Source organism: Vitis riparia, chromosome 8 (assembly GCF_004353265.1).
Source record: "Vitis riparia cultivar Riparia Gloire de Montpellier isolate 1030 chromosome 8, EGFV_Vit.rip_1.0, whole genome shotgun sequence".
In the NCBI taxonomy this organism is placed as follows: Eukaryota; Viridiplantae; Streptophyta; class Magnoliopsida; order Vitales; family Vitaceae; genus Vitis; species Vitis riparia.
Window position 1 is genome coordinate 15,485,088 of NC_048438.1, and position 11,800 is coordinate 15,496,887.

General features: G+C 37.8%; 2 protein-coding genes across 2 annotated transcripts; both read left to right on the forward strand.

Annotated features, from left to right (window-relative positions):
* Nucleotides 1-647: 647 nt before the first annotated feature.
* On the forward strand, nucleotides 648-3,484 carry LOC117919909 (putative receptor protein kinase ZmPK1). The gene has a single exon (XM_034837210.1). The coding sequence runs from the start codon at nucleotides 690-692 to the stop codon at nucleotides 3,123-3,125; it is 2,436 nt and encodes an 811-aa protein (XP_034693101.1). The 5' UTR covers nucleotides 648-689; the 3' UTR covers nucleotides 3,126-3,484.
* Nucleotides 3,485-7,397: 3,913 nt separating this feature from the next.
* Nucleotides 7,398-10,110, forward strand: LOC117921312 (putative receptor protein kinase ZmPK1). Its single transcript, XM_034839172.1, has one exon. The coding sequence runs from the start codon at nucleotides 7,526-7,528 to the stop codon at nucleotides 9,935-9,937; it is 2,412 nt and encodes an 803-aa protein (XP_034695063.1). The 5' UTR covers nucleotides 7,398-7,525; the 3' UTR covers nucleotides 9,938-10,110.
* The last annotated feature ends 1,690 nt before the right edge of the window (nucleotides 10,111-11,800 follow it).

The following is an 11,800-nucleotide window of genomic DNA, read 5'->3' on the forward strand; positions in this document are numbered from 1 at the left end:
TAACAAGCTGAACCACAAAAAAAATCAAAACTTTCTCCATAATTTTTAGTCTACTTGGTTTCATTGTAAAAAAAAAACTAAAACTTCATTTTTTTTTTCAACTTTTCCACACTTTCTTGGTGACCAAACACAACCACACCACCTAATATAACCACAAAACTTACAAAAAACACCCGGGGGCAATGGTGTCTCGGATATGCACTTCACTTCCTTCCTATTGGTGTTGAGGCAAGGATCTCCACTCCATGATCAGCGTGCAGGAAAATAGGTTTTCGGACAGAGGACAAAATGAGTTGAGGCAGAGAAGAAAACGGGCGGGGGAAAATGGGTTTGCACTTCTTTTCAAATATAAAATACTATTTTTTTCCCACTGAGTCCTATGTGTTAAAAAGTGTCGTAGAATTGGAATTATTTTCCAATCTACAGCATTTTAAAAATTACTTTCCCTAATAGCTATACATTTATCAAAATTCCTCTCCCTCACTAAGGTTTCTCAATAATTCATATCCGTTAAAAAATCTTGGGGCATCATTACTTTGTGGTTGACAGTTTGTTTGAAAAGCTGATCAGGATAGTGGATAAACTTAATTGGTGCCATGTCTTCCCTGGATCATACGTGAACTAGTGGATATAAATCCAACATTTTCTTACCAACCAAAGATACATCGCTAAACAAAACTAGGAAAGACATGGGAAACCTTAGTCCTACATCTTCAAAGTTTCCTTCCATTCTTCTTATCCTTCTCATATCACTCATCTCCTTCTTCTCTGATGCAACTTCCAACACCCAGAACCTTTTGCGAAGAGGCTCCTCTCTCTCTGTCGAAGATGATTCAGACTACATCACCTCCCCAGACAAATCATTCACTTTTGGTTTCTATGGGATGGGGAAAAATGCTTACTGGTTTTCGATATGGTTCACAAATTCAAAGGAAAGAACTGTTGTTTGGATGACCAATCGAAACAGACCTGTCAATGGCCGGGGCTCCAGAATTTCGCTGCAGCGAGATGGCACCATGATTCTAAGGGATGCTGATGGCTCAACTGTTTGGGAGACGAACACTACCTCCAAAGATGTTGATCGAGCAGAGCTTTTGGACACTGGAAACCTTGTTCTGAAGGACCCACGGGGTAAAATTCTATGGCAAAGCTTTGATTTTCCTACTGATACTCTTCTGCCAAACCAAATCCTTACTACAAGCACACAGCTGATCTCTATGATCAGAAGAGGGGATTTTTCCTCTGGTCACTTTTACTTCTTTTTTGATAATGACAATGTCTTGAGAATGATGTATAATGGGCCTGACATTTCAAGCTTGTATTGGCCTAATCCTGATTGGGATGTTTTCGGAAATGGAAGAACAAAATATAACAGTAGCAGAATTGCTGTTTTAGATGAAATGGGGAGGTTTCTTTCGAGTGATAAAATGTCTTTCAAAGCTTCTGACATGGGTTTTGGAGTCAAAAGGAGGCTGACAATGGACTACGATGGAAACCTGAGGCTCTATAGTTTGAACCATTCCACGGGATTATGGGTGATATCATGGAAAGCTCTTAGCGAACAGTGTAAAGTGCATGGGTTATGTGGTAGAAATGGGATTTGTATTTATACACCAGAACCTAAGTGTTCATGTCCTCCGGGCTATGAAGTAAGTGACCCAAGTGACTGGAGCAAAGGTTGCAAGTCTAAGTTCAACCAAAGCTGTTCCCAAACACAGCAAGTAAAATTTGTGGAGCTTCCCCAGACCGATTACTATGGGTTTGATCTCAATTACAGCCAATCTGTTTCAATGGAAGCTTGCAGGAAAATCTGCTTGGACGATTGCCTTTGCCAAGGATTCGCCTACAGGCTAACAGGAGAAGGGAACTGTTACGCAAAAAGTACCCTTTTCAATGGCTACAAGTCCTCGAACTTCCCAGGGAGTTTATATTTAAAACTGCCTATGGATGTCGAAACGTCAGCACCCACTATTCTTAATGGTGCTGATCCCATATGCGAGTCCAAGGAAGTTGAGGTCGTGCTGAGTTCTTCTTCTATGTATGACCCTGCCAATAAAAGGATGAGATGGGTTTATCTCTACTCATTTGCTTCTGCCATTGGTGCAATGGAAATTCTCTTTATTGTGTCAGGTTGGTGGTTTCTTTTCAGGGTACATAATGTGCCATCTTCAGTTGAAGATGGATATGGTCCGATTTCAAGTCAGTTCAGGAGATTTAGCTACACCGAACTCAAGAAGGCAACCAACAATTTCAAAGTAGAGCTTGGAAGAGGAGGCTTTGGGGCTGTTTATAAGGGTGTTTTGGAGGATGAAAGGGTAGTAGTTGTGAAGAAATTGGGAGATGTCATTCAAGGGGAAGAGGAGTTTTGGGCTGAAATAATCACAATCCAAAAAATTTATCATATGAACCTTGTCAGAATGTGGGGATTCTGTTCAGAGGGTAGACACAGACTTGTAGTCTATGAGCATGTAGAAAATCTATCACTGGATAAGCATCTCTTCAGTACGACTTTTCTGGGATGGAAAGAGAGGTTTAACGTTGCAGTGGGGACAGCAAGGGGTTTAGCCTACCTTCACCATGAGTGTCTAGAATGGGTTATCCATTGTGACGTGAAGCCTGAAAATATACTTCTAGACAATGGGTTTGAACCAAAGATTGCAGATTTTGGGCTAGCAAAGCTGTCTCAGAGAGATGGCCCCGGTTCCAGAGAATTCTCTCGGATTCGGGGGACTAAAGGGTACATGGCTCCGGAGTGGGCGACGAATCTTCCAATTACGGCAAAAGTTGATGTTTATAGCTATGGAGTTGTGGTTCTAGAGATGGTGAGGGGAATTCGGCTTGCAAATTGGGTGGTTGGGGATGGTGAGGAGCAGGAAGCTGAGATGACAAGGTTTGTCAGGCTAGTGAAACGGAAAATTGAATGTGGAGAAGACAATTGGGTAGAGGATACAGTGGACCCAAGATTGAAGGGTAACTTTAGCAGGCACCAGGCAGCAAAGTTGATCGAAATAGGTATTTCTTGTGTAGAGGAAGATGGAAGTAAAAGACCAACAATGGCCACCGTAGTCCAAGTTCTCCTGGAATGTGAAAATGAAGCCCAAGTCCAAACCCTGGACTGGGATTAAATGTCCTAGGTTATGGGTTGTAATTGGTTTTTCTTGTTTTCTTTTTGTATGTCTTTCTCCGTAGCCACTTCTCTGAAACTACATCAATTTGGAATCGCCCAAATTCATGGTCCTGTGTAGCATAAGACATTCACCTCCCATAAAATAATAGAAATTCACAGCATGCAGATACTAAGATTTTTTTTTTTCTCCCCAAAAAGAAAGACAAAAGAAAAAAGACAGAAGTCTGTAAAAAGCAGATGAACAAACTTGAATTTTATTTTTAGGACTCAAGTCAAGGGTGACTAGATGAATTGGTGGATGTAGATTCTGATTTCCTTTCATTTGTTTTATTTATAGCAGTTTCATTTCCTTGTTCAGTCAGTAATTTTCTTTTTCCCCTCACTTGAAGATTATCGTTCCCTTACACCAACCCCCCCCCCCCCCCCCCCCCCCCAATTGGGTGTATAATTGAAATGGAAGTTGGCTTATATTTACTGGTAATGCTTGTGATATCCTTTTTCTCACCTTTTTCTTAGAAATGAAGAATGGGGAAATATGGGTGCTACATGTTTCACTTGTTGAGAACTGCCATTGTTTCATAGATTTCCTATTGATTAACATGATGTAATCCTTGTATGATTTTTGTTCCAAGGAAATTAGTTGGTAAAAAGCTTCGGTCAAAATTTAATTGTGTGACATTGTAGGAATCTTTGTCCTAGATCTTGAATGCCTTCTTTTTGTATGATATTAGATATCATGCATCCACAAGTTCTTCTCACTTGTTCAATTTTTTATGATGTGCGGTTTTTAACATATGGTGTTCTTACATGTCTGGATCCTAATAAGCTTTACTTGTGTGAGCTTATCCTTGTAAAGTTGAAAATTTATCCTACTGATGCAGTGTTGTTAGATATTCTAATAGCTTTACTTGTATGAGCTCATCCTTGCAAGCTTGAAGGTTATCTTGTTCAGGGACATGGTCCTTGCTCTTCTTCTTCTAGAACTTTTTATTCCGTTCTTTTCATTTATTTATTTATTTATTTTTGGTGTGTGTGGATAGCCTTACTATTATAGCACGTGTGTTATTTTTCCATGGGCTATATTACAATTTATCTCTCGTAGTTTCTTCCCTTATTTTTAGGAAGCATACTTATGTACGTCTGAATTCTTATTTGGAAGCGTCTTGGTACTTTGACTGTTTATGTCTTAAGAAGTTGATATCCAAGTGTAGCTATATATTGTTACTTAGAGGATCTGCAGATTTAAGTAGGTTTAGATCTGACAAAACTATATATCAGCACTCATGACTCCATTGTTTGCAATCTGGAGCTATGCTGAACTGTGAAATGAGTAGCTACTGTTACCAACTTGAGGCTTGGGTCAAAGGATGAAAAGGAGGTTGATAGGATATGTTGAACTGTGAATTTAATTAACTCATGTTCATCATTTGATATCATGATCCTGAATTGTTGATCGGATGGACCAAATGCATTTGGTGTGGCACTTGTTTTAATTGGACCTGGTAACATTGATCAGGTATATCATGCCAAAGTTCAGTGTTGGTGATTAATATAAATGGTGATAGCATGTAACAGTATTTTTGGCTCTCTCGTTTCAATGCATTTGAAATCTGTGAAATATGCAAACTTTTTAAGAATTTAATTTCAGTCTAAAAATAATATTTCGGGAAATTTTGCCATAAAATTTGGTTTTATCAAGGGATGCTTTCATAATAAAACTTGAAGTACTCATTAAGCTTATCTTGCTAAAGATGTAATTTCAAAATCTCAAAAAATTTTAATTCATTGCATCATGCTAATATAAAATGTCTATTTCTCACATAAATAGAGAAGTACACACTCCTGGTTTTTTTTTTTTCCAGCAATGTTTGCTTTTTGAAACACCAATTTTCTCATCATGATTGTAGGAAGTACAGAGATGCCAGATGCAATGGAGATGATACTTCAATCTGCCCTTTCTTTGGGTAGAAATGGGGCCGCGAGTTATTTATGTTCCCTGAAATTTCTTGCACTTACATCATACGGTGCTTTTTCCATGTCTAATTTTTAGTACCACACTCAATTGAACTAATTGGCAGTTTTATAAGGTGAGAAATTAATATGTAACTCACCTAGACTTGGATTGTGCTCGTTTTGCCATAACTTCACCTTTGTTTCTCTTTCATTATGTTGGATCTCAAAAAATATTAAAAAAAATGATTTTTTTTTTCATATTTTATTATGTATTTTTAAAATTATTTAATATTTACATATTATAATAATAATAATAATAATAATAATAATAATAATAACTAAATAAAAAATTAAGACTGAGGATAAAATATACAATTTCTAACACAAGTCTAAATGTGTTTTATTGATACAAATGCACAACCAATTATATATATATATATATATATATATATATATATATATATATATTAATTTTAATTATTTTATATTATTTTATAAGGTATTTTATATAATAATTAAATAAAAAACAAAGGTAAATTTATAAGTAAAATTATCAATATTTTTAAATAAAAAATACTTAAGTATCATTTTTTTATATTGTTTAATATATATTAATTTCTTTGTTAAAACAACTTTAATATAAATATTATCATTTTTTATTTTTTTTAATATTTTTATAAAAATTTATATCAATTTTCTCTTATTAAGTTTTTTTAAAATCAAAATATCCACTCATATATCAATTGTATTTGTACCTAGCAAAAAATATAATAGAAATATTTTATCCAAAATATTGGACAAATGACTCAGTCCTCGAAAGAATTTTGTCTTGTAGTTGAAGTTAAGAACAAGAAATATTGGACCTTGGACGTAAATATAACGGTTTCCAGTTGTACCCAATAAAAATAAATAAATAAATAAAGACCTATTTAATAAAGGGTCTTCGTCCAACGTAATTAGACCAGACTTGAGTAGATTAGTCTAAGTCATCCTCCAATGATCAAGTCAAAAAATGTTAGGCATACCAATGGGCTGGTCTGGTAGGCGCGGGTCGCAATATGCCTTTTCTTGCCTTATCATATTCAAAATTTCACGTGTAGTTTCCCACTTGCATTTAAAATTTCACACCTAACCAAATCTTTGTGTTTTTAAGAGATCCAACCAACCAAGTTTCTCTAATAAAGATAATTGAGCACCCTTGGTTTGTTAATTGTAACCTCTTTGAGTGGGGGCTGGTCAGATGAGACTAGAATAATACCAAATGGAAGCTTTGTAGAGTCGACGGTCAATGGTGAAGTGATGGTGCCCAATCAAAAGGCAAATAAATGTTATAACAAGAGGTCATGACTCATCACTTATAAACTGGTATATCAATGAGAGAATAACGCTAGCAAGTTTTCCACGGGTCATCCGTCGTCTGTAGCTTAAAATAAGGTAATAAGATAAAAGAGCCATCATGTCTACTATATATATTGGGTAAGGGGACGTCGGTGTAAGGCATACTTCTGCAACTTGCTTCTTTAAAAATTATCCAGGCGAGTGTGTCCAAATTTGGCAAGTGGGATGGCGACTACGTGGAGTCACAACAGTCATTATATTCCAACAATTATTTATTCTCATGCTCGCCCACTTGTTCTTGTTTTTCTCTCTTTTTTTTTTTAAATCTTAATTATATTTAAAATAAATGTAATTTATATGTAAATAAATATTATAACTTTTTATGATTTATTTTTATAAGATATATTTTCATTTTATATTTGTTAAAAAATAAAAAATATTTTTTATTTAATTATTTTTATAATTTGGATGAGACCATACAATATCTCAAGTACCCCCATCAAAATTTAAAAATTCAAATCTATCACTATTTTTTTTTTTTTTGTCTTATCCCAAACTCATCTAATGTCACATAAAGTACGAGTATCCGCGAAAACGTGCTTCAGGTCCATTCCTAATTGAGACATCTTTTTTGACGGTCTGTTCACCTCAAAGCCCAATGCCTGACAACCAAATGACCAACCAAGCACGTCTTCTCGAAGAAAGGACCAAGCATTTTCTGAGAACAGCTCAAGAGGGTGAGTTTAAGACCAAAATAATCCATTTATAAAATAAAGATACATCACGATTTCATGTGTCAGGGTGACGGTCCAGTTGTCTCATTCCCATTCCCACAACGTCACGTATACGGTGGAGCGAAATTTGACAAAGGGCACCTTCAGATGAGACCCTTTCCCATCTTAAATTGGTTAAATATAATTCATCTCCATTAAAAAATCTTGGGACATCCTTTGATTGACAGTTCCATGTTTGAAAAGCTGATCAAGATATTGGATACTTGATTGGTATAATGCCTTCCTCCTTAATTTCCTACGTGAAGTAGTGGCTATAAAACTAACATTTTCTTAACCAACCAAAGATGCATTTCTAAACAAAACTTGGAAAGGCATGGGAAACCTATTTTCCTCCATTCTTCTCATCCTTCTTATCTCTTTCTTCTTCTCTTTTACAACTTCCAAAACCCACAACTTTTTGCAAAGAGGCTCCTCTCTATCTGTGGAAGATGATTCAGACTACATCACCTCCCCAGACAGATCCTTCACTTGTGGTTTCTATGGGGCGGGGGGAAATGCTTACTGGTTTTCAATATGGTTCACAAATTCTAAGGAAAGAACTGTGGTTTGGATGGCCAATCGTGACAGACCTGTCAATGGCCGGGGCTCCAGGATTTCACTGCGGCGAGATGGCATCATGAACCTAAGGGATGCTGATGGCTCAACTGTTTGGGAGACTAACACTACCTCCACCGATGTTGATCGAGCAGAGCTTTTGGACACTGGAAACCTTGTTCTGAAGAACCCACATGGTAAAATTCTATGGCAAAGCTTTGATTTTCCTACTGATACTCTTCTGCCAAACCAAATCCTTACCAGGAGGACAAAGCTGATCTCTATAATCAGAGGAGGGGATTTTTCTTCTGGTTACTATATCTTATATTTTGATAATGACAACATCTTGAGAATGATGTATGACGGGCCATCTATATCAAGCTTGTATTGGCCTAATCCTGATTTGGGTATTTTTCCAAATAAAAGAAGAAACTCTAACAGTAGCAGAATTGCTGTTCTAGATGAAATGGGGAGGTTTCTTTCGAGTGATAACGCGTCTTTCAGAGCTTCTGACATGGGCTTGGGAGTCAAAAGGAGGCTGACAATTGGCTACGATGGAAACCTGAGACTCTATAGCTTAAATCATTCCACTGGGTTATGGATGATCTCCTGGATGGCTTTTGGAGAACGGAATAGAGTGCATGGGCTATGTGGTAGAAATGGGATTTGTGTGTTCACACCAGAACCCAAGTGTTCTTGTCCTCCGGGTTATGAGGTAAGTGACCCAAGTGACTGGAGCAAAGGTTGCAAGTCTAAGTTCCACCGAAGCTGTTCCCAACCACAGCAGGTAAAATTTGTGGAGCTTCCCCATACAGATTTCTATGGGTCTGATGTCAATCACCTCACATCTGTTTCATTAGAAACTTGCAGGAAAACCTGCTTGGAGGATTGCCTTTGTGAAGCATTCGCCTATAGGCTAACAGGAAATGGGCTCTGTTTCAACAAAATTGCCCTTTTCAATGGCTTCAGGTCTCCGAATTTCCCAGGGACTATATATTTAAAACTGCCAGTGGATGTCGAAACATCAGCATCCACCCTTGTTAATGTTTCTAATCCCATATGCGAGTCCAAGGAAGTTGAGATTGTGCTGAGTTCTCCTTCTATGTATGACACCGCCAATAAAGGGATGAGATGGGTTTATCTCTACTCATTTGCTTCTGCCCTTGGTGCGCTGGAAGTCCTCTTTATTGTGTCAGGTTGGTGGTTTCTCTTCAGGGTACCTAAGGTGACATCTCCAGTTGAAGATGGATATGGTCCGATATCAAGCCAGTTCAGGAAATTTAGCTACCCCGAACTTAAGAAGGCAACCAACAATTTCAAAGTAGAGCTTGGAAGAGGAGGCTTTGGGGCTGTTTATAAGGGTATTCTGGAGGATGAAAGGGTAGTAGCTGTGAAGAAATTGAGAGATGTCATTCAAGGGGAAGGGGAGTTTTGGGCTGAAATAAGCACAATCAGAAAAATTTATCATATGAACCTTGTTAGAATGTGGGGATTCTGTTCAGAGGGTAGACACAGACTTTTAGTCTATGAGCATGTAGAAAATCTGTCTCTGGATAAGCATCTCTTCAGCACGACTTTTCTGGGATGGAAAGAGAGGTTTAACGTTGCAGTGGGGACAGCAAGGGGTTTAGCCTACCTTCACCATGAGTGTCTAGAATGGGTCATCCATTGTGACGTGAAGCCGGAAAATATACTTCTAGACAATGGGTTTGAACCAAAGATTGCAGATTTTGGGCTAGCAAAGCTGTCTCAGAGAGGTGGCCCCGGTTCCAGAGAATTCTCTCGGATTCGGGGGACTAAAGGTTACATGGCTCCAGAGTGGGCTATGAATCTTCCAATTACAGCAAAAGTTGATGTTTACAGCTATGGAGTAGTTGTTCTAGAGATGGTGAGGGGAATTCGGCTTTCAAATTGGGTGATGGAAGATGGCAAGGAGCAGGAAGCAGAGCTGACGAGGTTTGTCAAGTTAGTGAAAGAGAAAATTCAATGTGGAGAAGACAATTGGATAGATGATACAGTGGACCGGAGATTGACGGGGAGGTTTAGCAGGCACCAGGCAGCAACATTGATCGAGATAGGTATTTCTTGTGTGGAGGAGGATAGAAGCAAAAGACCAACAATGGCTACCGTAGTCCAAGTTCTACTGGAATGTGAAGATGAAGCCCAAGTTCAAATCCAGGAGTTGGAGTAAATGTCCTTTTTTTATTTACTGATTTAGTTACGGGGTTTGTATCTCGTTATCAAATTAGTAAATTACATAGTCGTCATTGGTTTTTCTTGTTTTCTTGTTTTTGTGTTTTTCTCCATAGCCACTACTCTGGAGACTGGAACTACATTAATTTGAAATAACTCAAATTCATGGTCCTTACTCCTGTGTAGCATCAGATTTTCACCTCCCATATAATAATAGAAATACACATCATGCAGATGATAGGAATTCTTTTTTTCTCCCACCACCACCCCCCCCCCCCCCCCCCCCCCCCCCCCCCCACCCAAAAAAAGGAAAAAAGAAAAAAGACAGAAGTATGTAAAATAGAGGGATTTGGCAGGGAGACTGTAGTTTGGGCAGAGATGAGCATCATAGGGAACATCGATCATAGGAACCTGGTCAAGATGTGGGGTTCCTATGCTGAGAGGAGCATATGCGTTTGGTTTATGAATACTTGGAGAATGAACCCTTGGTTAAAATTTCATTCTCAGAAATCTCATATTCATCCAGGAGATAATTAAGATGGGAGGCCATAGGGAGAGCAAAGGGTTTATCTTATTTACATGAGGGGTGTCTAGAGTGGCTACTCCATTGTGATGCCTTAGAACCTACTGATTGGTGAAAGTCTTGGGTATCTCAAAAACTTTTCAAGGGTGGGTATGATGCGGGGTTTTCTATGGTAAGGGGCACTAGAGGATATCCGGGTCCAGGGTGGTTGATAAACCTAAAGTTTAATGCAAAGACGGATTTCTACAGCTGTGGACTTTTCCTTTGAGTGGAAAGGCTGCATCTGGTTTCAGATAGGCTACAGCCCAGGGAGTGAGCACAACCACTTGGAACAATTGGTGAGGCAGAAGATGGAAGAAGTAGAGCTTGCAGTTGCTAAGGGTCGCTTTGCTGTGTGCAGGAGGAGAAACACTCTAAAACTACCCATGGCGTTCATATTGTCTTGAAAGCACCATCACATTCATTCTCCTCCCTCTAGACCAAATCAAGGGAGCTTGCCATCAAATTGTAACAATTCTTTAATTTTTATTCCTAATCTTCTAAAACTACAAAATGAAAACAAAACATAAACAAACAATACTCGAGACTAATCATTGTGATCAACGCAATATAAAAGGCTTCAGTATCAACCTCTTTTTGTGAACATATGATAAAAAAAAATCAACTATATTTTTAAGATTATATTTGATTATGAAAAGTATTAAGAAAAATGATGTTATAAAAGATGTAAAATACCATATAAAAATAATTTAATTTTAAATCTATCTTTTTATTTTTATTCATTTTTTTCTCTTTATTTCATTTCTTTTGCATATTTTTCTCAAATTTTCCACCCGGCCAGAGCAGGCGTAATTGTTCTTGAGCTGGTTACTGCTTCACCACGTGTGACGCATCCTAGACCATCCATCCCGAGATTTTTATCCTATGAAAGGCCCCAACACATCCTCAACCACGCATTCATTGCAAGAGACTTATTCCAGCTTCCAAGAAAGAACGACTCCTATGCTCATCACGACCATAAGCAAACAGAACGCAGATGAAACTGCTTTTGTGCTTCTCTCTGTTCCTTTTTCACTCTGTTGTCAAAATCGATTCAATTTGTTCTGTTTTTAATTAAATTATAATCAATTTATTTGTCAAACTAATCTGGCTCTATAATGGACATGAAAATATTTGACAAAAAAAAAAAGGACCATATAATAACACTTTGGTAGCATTAAATTAAAGGAGGCTGGCAGATTAATAACTCACTGCCTCCTTAATGGGTCTATTAAAGCGGAATTTAAGTGCTGAAACCCTAGAGATCTCGTCACGTGCTAATGTTTTTGGGCCACGTGC

What these genes read in the sequence shown, in the direction of transcription:
- LOC117919909 (XM_034837210.1), top strand. Translation starts at nt 690, where the DNA reads ATGGGAAACCTTAGTCCTACATCTTCAAAGTTTCCTTCCATTCTTCTT.
- LOC117921312 (XM_034839172.1), top strand. Translation starts at nt 7,526, where the DNA reads ATGGGAAACCTATTTTCCTCCATTCTTCTCATCCTTCTTATCTCTTTC.